The 16,675-nt window shown below is 44.3% G+C and overlaps 1 protein-coding gene across 5 annotated transcripts in view; it reads right to left on the minus strand.

The window, feature by feature from the left end:
* Positions 1-16,675, minus strand: part of FNIP1 (folliculin interacting protein 1) — a 343,332-nt gene that overhangs the window by 18,771 nt on the left and 307,886 nt on the right. For all 5 annotated transcript variants that reach the window (XM_085618038.1, XM_085618035.1, XM_085618039.1 and 2 more), the window contains one exon: positions 10,140-10,337. In XM_085618038.1, the coding sequence (XP_085474164.1) occupies positions 10,140-10,337 (198 nt within the window). The remainder of the gene's footprint in view (positions 1-10,139; positions 10,338-16,675) is intronic.

The following is a 16,675-nucleotide window of genomic DNA, read 5'->3' on the forward strand; positions in this document are numbered from 1 at the left end:
GTAAGGTAATCAATCGCACTCCATGAAATCAGGATAGAAAAGAAGCATATCACATGACGATCCCCAAGCACTACCCACAAGTTCCCAATCCTCCCCTCGACCCCAGAAATAAGAAAAGAAAGAGCAAACGAGAAAGGTAAGGAGTAGAAAGGGAGAAGAGAAAGAGAGAAAAGAAAGAAAGGAAAAGGAGGCCCATAGAAAAAAAAAAACCAACAAGGAAATATACCCCCCACCCTACACGCATGCAGAGGCTACGGCCTACCCCCCCTAGCAGTGTGTCTGTCGCCCCAAAAGAGTACCCGAAATGTAGGAGAAGAGAAAGAGAAGAAAAAGAAAAAGAATGTCACGGTTGATCGGAGGAGGGCCAAGGATCTATTCAATACAAGCAAAATCGTTACCCGCGGTCACCCAACCCCAGGCCCCGACCTAACACCCTGCTACATGTACCTCCAACAGTCACAAGTCCCAGTCCCAGCCATATACGTATCAATGTGCAACAAGAAAAACCCCCTTCCTCAGCCTTGGCCCCTTCGAATCTGCAGTCCAACAGAATCCAATTGCAGTACAGCCAACCTGGACGGGATGGGCCACCATGGAGTCCGTTGCAGCAATCGAGGGGTAAGAGACAAGTCAAACTGGAGCGAAGCTCGATAGTAAAGGACCACAGAATGCGCCACTGCTATGCGGTGGCTAGTACAACAGGGAGCAGGACGATGCATAAATCCCAGAGTAGCGGCCGGCCGATGTACAGGAAGCAAGTCCAGGAGGACGCTCAGAAACGTGGCACCAAAGGACAAAGGAGATGGGCAAAACGGCGGCTGAGGCACAAGCTCCGGCCATACCAAGGGAGCAGGATTGTCAGACTCCTCCAGGGCAGGGCCGAGGAGTACCGCAGCGGGCACTGGGACACGTCCCCCCGTCACTGCCACATACCTCAACTCGGGTGATCCACCGACAGTCGGCTGAAGATGTGGCTTAACATGCCGCACTGGAGAATCATCATGGCCAGCTGAAAAAGTCCGATCAAACCGGTCCTCCAAACCAGTGGCAGAGTCGCGGAAGGCCAACCACAGGTCCTCCAGAGCTGCCAGGATGTCGCGAAGCCCCAGCGGTGGATCAAGGATGGAGGGTGCTGTTGCGTCCGCCATCTTAGGCAAGCAACCATCGAGCGCCCCGGGAAGCAAGCCCCCTTCATCGGCCATCGGTATCTGGAAGGTGATAAGCTCTCTGCGGGGCCCCGGCGGTGCAGGAAACGTGGAGGCAGCCGGTCGTGGAAAGGCTTCAAGGACAGGGGGATCTGTGGTGCAGGGAAACCCACCGGCGAGACCAGGGCTTCCGATGCGGAAGATGGCGTCCGCTGCTGTAGGCTGCAACAAAGAAGCGATCCCGGCCCTCTCCCAGCTGGGCCGGGATACAGTATACGGGAGCTGGATACAATGTTGCGAGCGGGGCGCGCTGGGCAGCCGAGCATGGAAAAGGCTGCTGTGAGAATCCCAGCGCCGCGCTCCAGGTCCGGTGCACCGGCTCCTCCCTCTCCACAGCGGCCGCTGCTATCGTTGTCGCCGCCGGCCGTCCCCACTAAGCAATGGCCCGGCTGCGACCGCTTGGAAGGCCGGAATGGAAACCGGGGCCCAACTCCGCCGGGGCAGCTCCGTTTTCGACCGGAGTCAAAGTATCGTGGTCAGGAACGTGGCGCAGGTACGCGTAGGGCTCGGAGGCGCAGGATTCTTGCCAGGATATCGACGAAGGGCGAAAGGGTCGGCGGAGCCGAAGAGCTAGGCGGCCATCTCGGCTGCAGGCTAGGCTCCTCCTCCACAATGTGAACAATTTAAGCACTTAGTCATACCCTTGTGAATGACCTTTGTGGTAGGTGAGGGGGATGCCAAAATCTCCTTTAGATTGCGAGAACGTTTGTACGCAAACATAGGGGGGGTTAGAGAATAAACCCTGAAAATCGGATTCGGATTGGAGTAATTCCCATTGGTTTAGCACCATCTTCTAGATCAAGTGTGAATGAGATGAAAACGTAGAAAGAAACACTTCTCTAGGTATAGTTTTCTTATTAGTAGACTTTTTCAGCAAAACACTTCTTTCGACCTGCTGTGCACGCGTCTCAGCTTGATTTACTATTTCAAGAGGATAGCCCCTGGCCATGAATTGTATTTTGTAAGCCTGTATTGTCTTGGCACTTAAAACAGGATCTGCCAAAATGCGTCTGATTCTGGTAAACTGAGAGTACGGAAGAGGACGTTTGAGAGACCAAGGATGAAAACTTTGATACAACAAAGCGTTATTTCGATCAGTGCTTTTCTTGAATACACTGGTAGTAATCTGGGAACCATTGGTTTCAATGCAAACGTCCAAATAAGAAATAGTCTGGGAATCAATAACAGAAGTAAACTGGATTCTGGGGTTCTTGTTGTTTAACTCCTTAACCATGTTCTCAAGGTCGCTGCATCTACCATGCCAAATAATCAATCAATCAATCAGCACATTTGTAAAGCGCACTACTCACCCATGAGGGTCTCAAGGCGTTGGGGGGGGGCGGGCGGGGGGGGGATGGAGGCGCTGCTACTGCTCGAACAGCCAGGTCTTGAGTAGCCTCCTGAAGGTCAGTAGGTCCTGGGTCTGCCGTAGGAGGATGGGGAGGGTGTTCCAGGTGTTGGCGGCGAGGCAGGAGAATGACCTTCCGCCAGTGGTCGCTCTTCAGAAGCAGGGGGTGACGACGAGGTCGGCGGAGCGGAGCTGGCGGTTCGGTGTGTAGAAGGTGAGTCGTCTGTTAAGGTATGCCGGTCCGGTGTTGTGGAGTGCTTTGTGTGCGTGAGGAGCTTGAAGGTGATCCTCTTGTTGACGGGGAGCCAGTGCAGGTCTCTCAGGTGGGGTGTGATGTGGCTGTGGTGAGGGATGTTGAGGATGAGGCGTGCAGAGGAGTTCTGTATGCATTGAGGGCATTTCCGTAGTCCAGCCTGCTGCTGACGAGGGCCTGGGTGACCGTTCTTCTTGTTTCGGTGGGGATCCACCTGTAGATCTTGTGGAGCATGCTTAGGGTGTTGAAGCAGGAGGACGAGACGGCGTTGACTTGCTTGGTCATGGAGAATGTGGAGTCAAGGATGACCCCCAGGTTGCGTGCGTGGTCGGTTGGTGTCGTTACTGCTCCCAGTGTGGTTGGTCACCAGGAGTCGTCCCAGGCTGACGGGGAGGAGCCGAGGATGAGGACCTCCGTCTTGTCCGAGTTCAGCTTCAGTCGGCTCTTCTTCATCCACTCAGCGACGGCCTTCATTCCTTCATGGAGGTTGGCTTTGGCAGTGAGGGGGTCCTTGGTGAGGGAGAGAATCAGCTGGGTGTCGTCGGCGTAGGAGATGATGTTGAGGTCGTGCAGTCGGGCGACGTGGGCGAGCGGTGCCATGTGGATGTTGAACAGTGTCGGGCTGAAGGATGATCCTTGGGGTACGCCGCAGATGATCTTGGAGGCTTTGCAACGGAATGGGGGAAGGCGGACGCTCTGGGTTCTGTCGGAGAGGAAGTAGATGGTCCATTCCAGAGCCTTGTCTCGGATCCCTGCGTTGTGGAGGCGTGTGCGTAGGGTGCGGTGGCAGACCATGTCGAAGGCGGCTGAGAGGTCCAGGAGGTTGAGAGCCGCGGTTTCACCGTTGTCCAGCAGGGTCCTGATGTCATTGGTGGCGGCGATGAGGGCAGTTTCGGTGCTGTGGTTGCTGCGGAACCCGGACTGGGATGGGTCCAGTATGTTGTTCTCCTTGAGGTAGCGGGTCAGTTGTCTGTTGACTATCTTCTTGATGACCTTCATGAAGTTCTTGAGGTCTCTCGGATTCGCCTTGGGTTTCTTGAGTAAGGCGTTGATCTCTGCGTGCTTTCAGCTCTCCGGGAAGGTCGTGGTCTCGAAGGAGATGTTGATGACTTTGCGGAGATGGGATGCAATGGTGGCGCTAGCTTTGTTGAAGATGTGGTGTGGGCATGGGTACTTTGCGGAGATGGGATGCAATGGTGGCGCTAGCTTTGTTGAAGATGTGGTGCGGGCATGGGTCTGACGGAAAGCCGGAGTGGATGGTGTTCATGATTTTGATGGTGTCGTCGTTGTTCACGTTGGTCCAGGTGAGCATGGGGTCGATGCCGATGGTGGCCGGGGGGTCCGAGGTGTCGTTGGCTGTCAAGGCGGTCAGGTTGTTGAAGCGGTCGTGGATGTCTGCGATCTTGCGGTGGAAGAAGGTGGCAAAGGAGTCGCACAGGTCTTGTGATGGTGGGATGTCGTTGGAGCTGGGATTGGAGAGTTCCTTCACGATGTTAAAGAGCTCTTTGCTGTTGTGTGTGTTGTTGTCGAGGCGGTTCTTGAAGGAGGCCTTTTTGGCGGTTCTGATGATGTGATGGTGTCTGCGGATGGCGTTCTTGTGGGCCTCATGGCTGTCCGGTGTCTGTTCGCGGTGCCATTTCTTCTCTAATTTCCGGCAGGTTTGCTTAGAGGCCTGGAGGTCCGCAGTGAACCAGCTGGCTTTCTTGCCGGTGTGTCTGTTGGAGGGTTTCTTGATTGGGGCAAGAGTGTTGACAGTGTTTGACAGGCAGTTTAGATAGATCTTGTCTGACTAAAGTCTCAAACTGACGAGACTCTAGTCAGACAAGATCTATCTAAACTTCCTGTCAAAGCCACAGTGCGAGCAAATTTGTCTAGAAGTGAACGTCTTGCCTAGCAAGCATTGAGGAATAATGAAGAACTTCATTTCACTAAGGCAGATAAAGGCGGAGCATTCGTTGTAATGGACCGATTATTTTATGAGGACAAAATTGAAGCTATATTAAAGGATGAATCCACCTATTTACTTTTGTCTGACGATCCCACTGAATCTTTTAAGACCTTGTTTTCTTCTATATTGTCACATGCTTTAGATATGAAACGGATCAATGACAAAACCAAAGAATTTCTCACAATTAGATTTCTACGTAGACCAAGATTATACATGCTACCCAAGATACACAAAGACTTGATGAATCCACCTCTTAGACCTATTGTATCTGGGTGTGGTTCTTTACATGAACAACTCGGTCAGTATTTAGACACTTTTTTCCAGCCTATAGTTCAAGCTAGTCATTCCTATCTTCAAGACACGACCCATTTACCACAGATTTTAAATGAGGTTCAGATTCCTGATGTGGCCGACATATGGTTACGCACAGTGGACGTGGTGGCTTTGTACACCTTGATCCCTCATATGGAAGGCATAGAGGCCATTGATTGGGCCTTATTGAAAAATAAGGTATCTGGGGCATACAAAATCTTTTTGCTTGAACTGTTGAATTTTTGTTTATTCCACAGTTATTTTAAATGGAAGGATTGTTTCTATCTTCAATCTAATGGAACCTCTATGGGTTTTTCAAAGGGCTCCCAGCTATGCCAATATCTTCATGATGAAATTTGAAACTGAACACATTTTGTCTAACACTAATTTGACGAGCAAATAGATTGCATATCGTCGTTATATTGATTACATTCTGATTATTTGACATGGTAGACACAGCGACCTTGAGAACATGGTTAAGGAGTTAAACAACAAGAAGCCCAGAATCCAGTTTACTTCGGTTATTGATTCCCAGACTATTTCCTATTTGGACGTTTGCATTGAACGCAATGGTTCCCAGATTACTACCAGTGTATTCAAGAAAAGCACTGATCAAAACAACGCTTTGTTGCATCAACGTTTTCATCCTTGGTCTGTCAAACGTCATCTTCTGTACTCTCAGTTTATCAGAATCAGACGCATTACGTCAGATCCTGTTTTAAGTGCCAAGACAATACAGGCTTACAAATTACAATTCATGGCCAGGGGCTATCCTCTTGACAAAGTAAATCAAGCTGAGGCACGTGCACAGTAGGTTGAAAGAAGGGTTTTGCTGAAAAATCTACTGATAAGAAAACCATACCTAGAGAAGTATTTGTTTCTACATTTTCATCTCATTCACACGTGATCAAGAAGATAGTGCTAAACCGATGGGAATTACTCCAATCTGAATCGGATTTTCAGGGTTTATTCTCTAACCCCCCATTGTTTGAGTACAAACGTTCTCGCACTCTAAAGAAGATTTTTGGCATCACCCTCACCTACCACAAAGGTCATTCACAAGGGTATGACCAAGTGCTTAAATTGTTCACATTGTAACAATGTAATAGTGGGTTGTCACACGCCCACAGACCAGACGAGGCAGTGGTATGCTGTGTATATGATTTATTGGGATTCACAGGCCAGAGATCGTGGTCGATGTGGGTAAATGGCTGTCTTCGCCTTGGACCGGAGCACTGGTCATATCGGTTGTAACCTTCTCCGTCTGTTTCTTCTCCTACGGGCTCTCTGTCCGATCGTCCCCTCGGTAAAAAGACAAGAGACGGTCAGAGCCTTGTTCCCCTTTTTCTGTGAGCCTCTCTGCGCTCATGTGCTATTATTGCCATTCCCTTCCGGTGTGCCCACCCAACCAGTATTCTCCGTGATGAGGGTTGGTGTTGAATATATATGAATATATATATGAATATATATATATATATATATATATATATATATATATATATATATATATTATCCCCGGGCCCTTAAGATCAGGCAGCCTCCCGTTGGATATATGTTTGAGTTTGTCTCCCCCCCCCCCCCCCCCCTTGTGTTTTCACCTGCCCCTCCTGTCTCTTTAACAGCACTTCCGGCTCCTCTCCCTTCACGTAATCTTCCAGGGAAGCCCCTTATAAACCAGAAAAGCTTGATTGTGCATGCAGCCACCCCACCAGCGTGCGCCCGGTTCTCCCAATGACTTGCCTGAAGCCGGGACCTGATGACAGGGGCACGTCTCGGCCTCCCTCTGGGTTCTCCCGTCGTTGTCTCTGGGTCCTCGCGAATCCGTCTCCTCGTTCTCGTCTTCTTCGGGTCTCTCGGTCTCCTTGGTTTGTGGTCCTCCGCTCTGATCCTCACCTCCTCAGCCTTCCACACTGTCCGTGTTCGTTTCCGGGCTTTTCAGCCCTGTCAGACACCGCCCTTCCGCTGTCGTCACAGTCAGCACTAGTCGGTACAGCTGAGTGCCCCCGGGGTATTCTTGTCGGTCCTCCTGGGGTTTCCCGTCACATGGGTAAACACATTTCTCATCCCAGGCCAGGCAAGGATATTGAATTTAACTTCACTGCTAATTGTAATAGCTCACATGTAATTTATGTTATAAAAATCTCCATGTGGTCTTTATTATGTTGGAAAAACGTAGAGATCTTTACAGACCAGGATTACAGAACATAAGAGTAGAATACCGTCTAGAACCTTAAGTTCACTGTTGTCACAACATTGGCTAGAACATAATCATTCGGTTGCGCAACTTAGATTTTGCGTAGTGGAAATCATTAAACCACGACCAGATATAGATGTGACTCGATTTCTATTGCAGCATGAAACCCATTTGATTTGGTTTTTGGAAACTCTCCACCCAAGAGGGTTCAATGACAAGTTCCAACTGGCTTGTTTCTTGTAAATCAGTATCTGATTTTATTATAATTTATTCACGTTAATGTTTGTCATGTTTACTACAAAGATTTTCATTGTGAGTCTGCTTTCATACACATTTTGTAAATTTTGTTGGCCCTCACATTGTAATACACCAGTATTGTTTAAGTAGATCTTTTGAGGATTCATTCTATTTATGGCACTTTTGCTGTTTTGTTGTAGGCCTTGCTTCATCTTTTCACCATTTTGCCTTTACTGAATACACTTTGTATGCACAGTTGGACTTTATTGGCGTCGGGACTGTCTTTCTAATATCTCTGCGTCCTTTACACCGTCCTCTTTCTACTGTCATGTCTACCTTTCACGTAGGGCACGCACATCGCGTTTTCGCATCCTTGAGTTTAAGATTTGCCAAATCCTACACTTGCATGATACGCTGGTATTCTTGCAAAGAATTCGGTTTTCTTGCTGCATGGGAATTTTTACACTGGTAAGCACCAGTTTTGTTTTTTGAGTTTCTGACTTTCATTTGTGCATTAGTATCACGCTCAGCACTCATTATCCTAAGATTTCTTATTTTTACAGGCTTTATTCTCCCCGTGTTCTGCTTTCTCTGAGAGTACGAGAGGTACGCTTCCACTAATCTCTGCAGGTCACGGTCTTTGGGTTTCACGTCATCCTTGTAGCTTAATTGGCTCTGTGGTTCTTTTTGCAGTGGACTATCGGTTCGCTTTTGAGTTTACATAATCTTTGTGGTCTACTTTGGCTGCTACGTGGCAGGTACACTCATTGTGCTTTTGGATTGCGTTTTAAGATTTTGTCAGCAACTGTTGCACATGATGGGTGACCTTTGATCAAGGCTTTTTCTTTCTTTCACTGCTTTTGCGCTTTCGTTGTAGTCACATTCAGCGTCACCTCGCTTCTCATTTTAATAATTTTACTCTTTTGAGCCCTTTATTATTTTCCAACATTTATTGTGTATAAATTAATAATTCTGAGACATGTTTTTGAGACAAGCATATTATTCATGTTCTAGATTCCCCTGAAGAAGGGCTTTACATAGCCCGAAATGCATTGCGAAAGATGAATCTTGCCGATTTGAATTGCTGATTAGAAGCATCTTTATGTTCCTTATTGAAGAGCATCTGCAATTGGATTGAATTAAAGCAGATTACACCACTCGTCACACTTCACGCTTGATAATTTTGGAGAGTGTGGAAGCATTTGATTTGAACTGCAGTTGATTAAGTTTACGATTGTTTCTTTTTATGATTATATAGATATATTTGGACACATGTAACTTTCTGTACGCTCAGGATTAAGCGACTTTCTTGTAGTGCACTTGGAGCCCTTGGATATCTATCCAGGTTTCACATCTTACATTAGTATCAGGAGGCTGACAGAGCCCCATACCATGTGCACACTTCCATTTTGATAAATTTAAGAGGAATGGATTATTTTGTTTGAACTAGTTTATACATCGGAATGCATTCTAGCTGTATTTCTATCGTTCTTGTAACTTTCTAAAAGTGGCATTTTCAAAATTACGATTAAAAATCAGACTTTACAATTAAAGAGGGCTTTTAATTACAATTCTTTAGACACCCAACTCAACCTGTCTATGTCTACCTGCTCCCAAATGGAAGTTATGACTTATTAAATGTAAGAAGGTAATCTAATGTTATCCTATAGGAGAGGTAGGCCTTGCAGTAGTGAAAAATCAAATTTAGGAGTTTTTCACTACCAGGACATGTATAGCTTAAAAGTACATGTCCTACTTTTTAATACACTGCACCTTGCCTTCTTGGCTGTTCCCGGTCAACCTAGGGGTGACTTGTATGTATTTAAAAAGGAAGGTTTGGGCCTGGCAAAAGGTTTACCTTGAAAGAAGCTGGGGACTTGTCAGATCTCCCAGATCCAAGATGTACAGCCAACGAAAGTGTTGTACATTTTATAAATAAAGGGAATCTGTGTGATGTTAACACTATGGCAAATCAGTGAAAATGTGCTGTTTCAGAAATTGCATATTTTGAGTGAAGGAACTTGTTTAGTATTGGACTTGACCCTTTGTGTGGATCATCCCCAGACTTTTTGCATTCACTCTCCTGTTTACTGAACCAGTTTTTGTTGGCTTTTAAGGCTCTGCACACTTTATCATTGCTAAAGTGTTTGTGCTCTCTCCTTAAAACCTGGCTGAATAGGCTTACATCCAATTAGCCTATCTGATTTACTTGTAACTCCATAGTAAAGTGGTACTACATGTGCCCTAAGCCGGTCAATTAAATGCTAACAATTGGCCCGCAACATTGACTGGGCCACTCAATTAAGTAGCCCTTTAAACATGTCTCAGCCCTGCCATTGCAGCCTTCTTGAAAAAGTAGCAAGCTGTATGTTGAATGGATGAAATGGATTTTAACAATGATTTAGTCTTCAAACCTATTATAAAAGAACAGATGTAGATCAGAACATGCTATGCAAAATCCACGGTTATACAGAACTCACCAAAAATATATTCAAGTGGAAATGCTAAATGGTCACTAACGAAAGAGGGACTGCTGCACATTGGAGTCATTTTGCTTATTTAAGAAGAAAAGAAAAAATAATGCTCACTTTTTTCATGTTCTAGGTTTGTTAAATTCGAAATAAAAATGTGTGCATACTTACAAAATTTGGTGACAGCTGGTGCTTATAAAGTTGAAGCGTGGAATGAAGTAAATTGGATACCAGACTTGATACCAGGACCTCTTTTCCCAATTTATTCTCAGTTGCCCTTCTTTGACTACTGGCCACTTGGACTGTCCATTTATCCAGGTCTGCGAGAATGCAGACAGCTTCTGCAATGGGCTCATCCAAAACCGGGTGCTACAAGAAAACAGTTATGTTTAAGAATTCGGTATTCATATAAGAAGTGATCACATTTTAGGTTTTCATATAAAAGTCAATGACCAATATTTTCATATTTATCAAGTGTTGTGCAAGGTTCAAGTAAGGCAGTTGCTTCAAGGGCAACTGTGGATAGCTCTTGTGAAGATGGGAAAACTAGGTCTAATAGAACCAGAATCCCCATGAAAGCAGTTTGTTTCTTACTCTATCGCTCTAGGAAGCTAATATTACAATCTAATATACTAGAAGGTGCGCATTATACATCCCTCCTAAATTCAAACAAATTGTACAGAAATTCTCATCTAAAAACTGCATCCTTTCTGAATGACGCATCCAGGGAGTACTCCGTCACTCTCCTAAGAATGTCTGCAGTGGATATTTCTCTTTTGAAGGCCAACAATGTTACCTCTGCTGTTCAGAATTGAGATCAACATGAAATAGGCAATCCACTTTGCAAGCTACAATTGTTGAGGAATCTGGTTTCGGAAGTGGGGGCAGTACATTCCATCTTGAGTTTCTAACTTCAAAGGCAGCAACTCTGCCATTGGCTCTAGCCATGGCTAAATCAAAAATTACTTGACACTAAGACCTTGAGCTGTTGATTGTAGGAAAGGCAAAACTGACACCTTTTTGGTTTAGGGTGCTGAAAGCTTCCTCAATAGCTAGCCAAGTGGTATAATGTGTTGCAGTGTGGGAAGCTGTTTTGTCTCTCAAATGCCACTCCCCAGTCACAGAACAAGCTAGTCTTTGGTCTAACGAAGCAAGACAGAAAAGTCACATTCTTTAAGAGATGCTTCGGTATGAAATACTCCAACAATAAGCAGAAGTCTTGGAGCTAAAGTGATCATGCAGAAACAGCCCACAGGAGAAACTGGTTCAGGTAATAAACATTTAATATTGGCCTAATGCTTCAGTATTCTGGACATAAGGAAATATCTGATCTGTGGTTTGAGACAATTGACTGACTGGTGTTTAGAACAAAATCTCCTTTTTTAACCTGTCCTTATTGTTTCCCTTTAGTTTGCTTTCCGACCTTAGATATTTGAGAAGGCTGGTAGGATTTTTGAAGGTGCTATAGGGGACCGCAAAGATTTAACGATTAAAACTCCAATTCTGCACGGAGGGTGAACCTTGGCAGAAGGAGAGAACCAGATTTTACCATAACAGAAGTCCAGGATGCTGGAGTGTACGTTAAAGTGCGATTAGAGGTACATAACTAATTACAACATCCTAATTCATAGAGCTGTTAGGGTCAAACTGTATGCTAGATCTTTATTTATTTGATGCTGGTTTAAAACTACTTCTTTTGCCAACAGCTAAAGTCATATGCTGCACATGGAGGCAACATTTCAATGAAAGTGTCCAACTATTCCAATATATGCAGAAGTAACAAATGTAGACGTCTTGGTGAATGTAATGTAGGTCGGATAGAAATGGAATTCAAGATTGTAGTGCCTTTGGTGCACAATGTAACTTCTTGATTCCCTGTGACCATTATTTCTCTATAATATGTAGATTTAACATGCCCATCATCTTGTCATGCCTAAATGATCTGAATTGTTCTTTTGCTACATGTATTTCAAAGCTGAAGGTAGAGTTTTGAAAGGGATGACGGGAGAGACTGCGACAATTCCAACATGCTGCCATTTGTTTCCATCACAGTAAAGAGAGTACAGCTTTAGGTGTACACACAGACGAGGAAACTCTGTTCAGTGATGTTGCGCCCAACCAGGACACAAAATCGAGCAAGGACAGAGAGTAGCAAAGAGGAAGACGCCGGACCGCTGGAGAGGATGGGCGAAACAAAGAGCAGCTCGGGAAAAGGGTACACAAGAGGGGCTGACGAGTTCGCTGTATGCAGAGGGGACAAGCAAAGGGAACAAGCTTGGAGAAGGTCCAGAGCTGACTGGAGTCATCTGGCAAGAGCAATACAGATTAACAACGCGTACACCCAGCAGTCTGAGGAAAGAAGGTGAAGAGGTCCCAACCACTACAGCCCGAGATCGGAGCCATGGCACCAGGCAAGTGATTCTATATTCAGTCACCGAGTGGCATTAATAAGGGGGTTCATGGTGACACTGGGTGTACTGAGGGTTGGTAAGAACACAAAGACTGGACTATGGAGCACCAGTTGAGATTGTGAAAGACACGATAAAACGTGATATTCTTGTGAGCACGGCAGTGGTGACCGATGAAGGGGAAAAGAGTGACTATCAGAATACGTGCTCATGGTCAGTTTTATTTTCCAGAGGGTTGATACTGGTACTCAAGAGAATGCATAGGAGAATGGGAGGCAGAGAGTGAGAAAACCCAGGGAGACCTAGGAAGGATGGAGTTATGGAACACCGAGACAAAACCAGAATGACCTTTCTTTACTTTAATTTCCTTAAAGTTCAACCTCTGTATACTACTTATGAGGGTGCCCAATAAAGAACCAAGATACCGTTACTATTGACTTGTCTTCCGTCTAATAAAACCTGTTCCAAGAGAAAAATAAAAAAGTTTACATTTAATAAAAATAATCTCATGCAATGGAACAAAGTGTGTAATCTCCTTATAAGTAAGCTTTTATGTGGCTCCCTCGCATTCCTCCTAGTCCATTACATTTACCAGTTACTGGGGTGGTATTTAATCTGATGACCGACAGAGAACGATTTGATGCAAGACTGTATGCTATTCTTAGATAACTGAATTGATGCACCAGTGAACAGCCACCTACTGCTATACTAAGACAATGATTTCTAGATTACACAATGCAAACATTTATAGCACACTTGGGGACAGCATGCTTACATTCTGGTCAATGCCTCTGCATTTTCTGTCCATGTGGTGTCTCCATTGATGTCCCATGTTGGGGCTGAGAAGGGTCCCCTTTCTCTGTGTACCAAAGGTCTCGTCCCCTGGTGGGAAAAACCTTTGGTGTATTGTGTTTTTAAAAACATTCTTCAGAGCTTCTTCAATGGCCGAAAAAATAATTTTAAGATGGTGACCATGCACAAGAATTTCCAGGGCAGGCATCCGACACACAAGGGATGGACTTACCACCAAATGGAGGTCGACAATACCCAAAGGAAAGAAAAAGAAAGAAAGAAAGAAAGAAAAATAGCGGGAACAGACAGGACACAATGTTACAAAACCCTAAATATTTTCTGAACATTCTAGATACTGCTATTTATGTATGATTAAAGGAGTTTTGTATACATTGCAGGAATATGGTTTCTCTCTGAAAGCAGAACAGTGAAACTGGTGAACACTTTGGATCCCAAAACTAGGAAAGATGGCACAAGATCAAATTTCCGCCAATACCAGTTGGAATGGATGCAAAGTTGCCAACAGGCGCTTCAGAAAAATAGCAATTGAGGATATGCATATTCATGGGTGCAAATTAGCACTCCTGAAGAATTCAGGAATGTATTGAGGATTTTAATGAAGATGGAGGTAAAGTGGGATGTGTAACAACTTCCAAGAAAATCAGGCATGAGATTTGCAACACACTACCTTTAGAGCCATCTGGTATAAAAAGGTTTATTTTGACTATTAATAAAAGCACACAAGCTTGCAATAGTGTTGGCATAAACAGAGGGAGAAAGAATGTTTTAAAAACTGAGCGAAGATAAACTGCAGATGGCAGACTGCTCATTTAGACGGTCAACTGAAGAGATGCCAAGACCACCAAAAGTCAAACAGTATTTGACTCTAGCAGTTTGGATGAGAAACAGAAAAGGTCAGACCACAGATGAGGGGTGACCAAATACTATGGCCATGAAGATAACTTTTGAGACACTATCGTAATGTTGCAGATGGTTTTTGGCGACTATTCAGGAATGATGGTATAGAGAACATTTTGACACAAGCAAGATACAGGCTAGAAACTGTGAAGTAGCACATTGTGGCTGATAAAGGCGAACAAGAAATATGGTAAATGTATTTGGGCTTACCAAAGGTAGATGAAGAGCGCTTTGAAAAAGTTTAATCCACAATTGAGAAACAGCAATGAGGTACTAATAACTGGTAAGAGGACTGTTGAGTTTGGAAATGCTTTCAGGGGCATCGTTTAAGGTGGCTTTAATTGAACTAATGCAACAAACAAGTATAAAACTGTGATATGAGACAGTGATTGTTGATGCTCACAGCACCGGCTACATAGGAGTGATAAAAAAGCATGGGAATGGTGTTCTTGAAGGTGTATTTAGATGATTGTGGTGCTCTGGTGTGTTGATGATAATTCGGTGCCAATTAAATTGTTGGTTACTTTAAAGGTTCAGGGTTCAAACCACATAGAGCTACTTTGCCCCATCTTAGATTAAAAAGGTGGGAAGACAGGATCAAAATATGCTAAAGGGAAACATACAATTGGTGTTGCAGAGAAGGCTAACTACAAGAGGTCAAGAAACTATTCGTTTTTTTAAACACAGCAAATTCTACAATCACAGGAGAAAGGCTGCAAATCGTGTGTAGCTAGGGGATGCTGCATGTGGTACACAGAGAAGTTTAACAGATGGAAAGGATACATATGTGAGTGGTGAAAGCAAGGGAGATGTAAAGAAGTTCAGGAATCATTTAAGCCTAGAGAATATTGTTACTGGGTAACAGTGAAGAAGAGAATTATTTTTGTATTCACAGAAAGAGAGGACGGTCAGAGATATTTATTTTACAGTGAAATCAGACTGAAGCAATAAGCACTGGGATTTAATTGCATGTGTGAATTTCTAAGTGGGGTGGAACATGATTCCTACTAAAGTCAATCCTGGCCCCCTGATATGCCCCCGTAAAACAATTGTTGTCCAGAGAATTTCAGGTTTGATTTGGGTTTTGGATCATTAGAGAATTTAGCTTGGGTAGACATTGCTGTTCAACGCAAAGTTTCTTCTACATAATATGAAGCGGGATGAAGTCTTTTCTCACCTGTTCCATAACGTATTCATAACTCTGAGAATCCTTGACTTACAAACATTGCAACAAATCTAATTAGCATAATAATAAGATACGAGTCATTTGACAGTACAATGACTCTATTGGAACCATTCTGAACAGCCCACTCAACATGTGGCACAACACGAAGGTCAGATTCCTCCAATTTGCTGTTAAGTTATCGAACAATATGGCCCGTACCTTCTGAATACATATCAGCAGGCACCAACTCCTCAGTGAATCATTCCAGTAGCAAATATGGAAATTCAGTGTTCAATGAAGCATTAGCAATGTTTTGGCGAGTTAACATCTCCAAGTTCATCTTGTTCGATGTTGATGACCAGAATTTATCAAGTTGCACAGGTATATGCGTCAAATTTTTTATGCAGGCAAGGTCAATTGGTCCACTTGTAGACATTCGTCTGATTCTCTCACATTCTTTGACAGAGAGTTCAAGATAACGGTCAAAGACAATGTGCAGTTCTTGCAAGGTGCACACTGACTTTGATATCTATCTATAGAACAGTCTGAACGACCTCTCTGAAGTTGTCACGGATGAAATCCTGACTATTCGCAATTGGGACACAGCCGGCTCTACTCCTGCGTGGACGGGAGGTTTTTATTCTCATTTGCAGGCATGGCATTAAGGAAGATAAATACAGTGTTGGGCTCTCTGCCTCCCGGTGAGAATCAGTTTCCTTTCTACACAGTGAAGGATACGGCCACTCATTTGATCGGGCTCGCATTCAGATCTCTCTGGCGAGGTGTCCGCGTTTTGACATGAAACAGATCTCGCCTGGAATTTTCTTCATTGAATTTTATGAATAATTATTGGAAGCACTTTAGGGAGCCCAATCACCCATGTGTTGGGGCCACCCCCTTATGTTTTCTATGAATAGGATTTAATCCAATCTACACGGACAACATACTGTTATGGATTGTCCAGTCTACAACCACAGTTGTCTCTATGTCCTGATGAAGACCCGCATGCAGAGGTAGAAATTTCCTTCACCGCCCAAGACGGGTCGAAACGTTGACAATTTTCTCTCTTGGCCTGTAATATATCTCATTAACTTTTGGGATGATGCATGCCTGATTAGATGGCTTTATTCTGAAAAGAGGTCAGACAAGGACTAATATAGTAAAATGATAATGTATACAGGCCTAACATTGGTTCGGTTCACTTATAATCCACTCCAACCAGTGTTGTACATATAGAAATTAGGATATTATGTTCTTTATTTTTCATATTTTTCTTCTATCCTTCTACGTTCACATTGCATATGAGCACTTTCTTTACACTCTCCTTTTTGACAACCGCCTACTATAAAGATGACTTATTAAATATTGTCTATTTATAAGGATCATATAAACAAAGAGGATTTTGTCTTATAAATACAGTGGTC

This window comes from Triturus cristatus, chromosome 7, assembly GCF_964204655.1.
Source record: "Triturus cristatus chromosome 7, aTriCri1.1, whole genome shotgun sequence".
Taxonomy (NCBI): domain Eukaryota; kingdom Metazoa; phylum Chordata; class Amphibia; order Caudata; family Salamandridae; genus Triturus; species Triturus cristatus.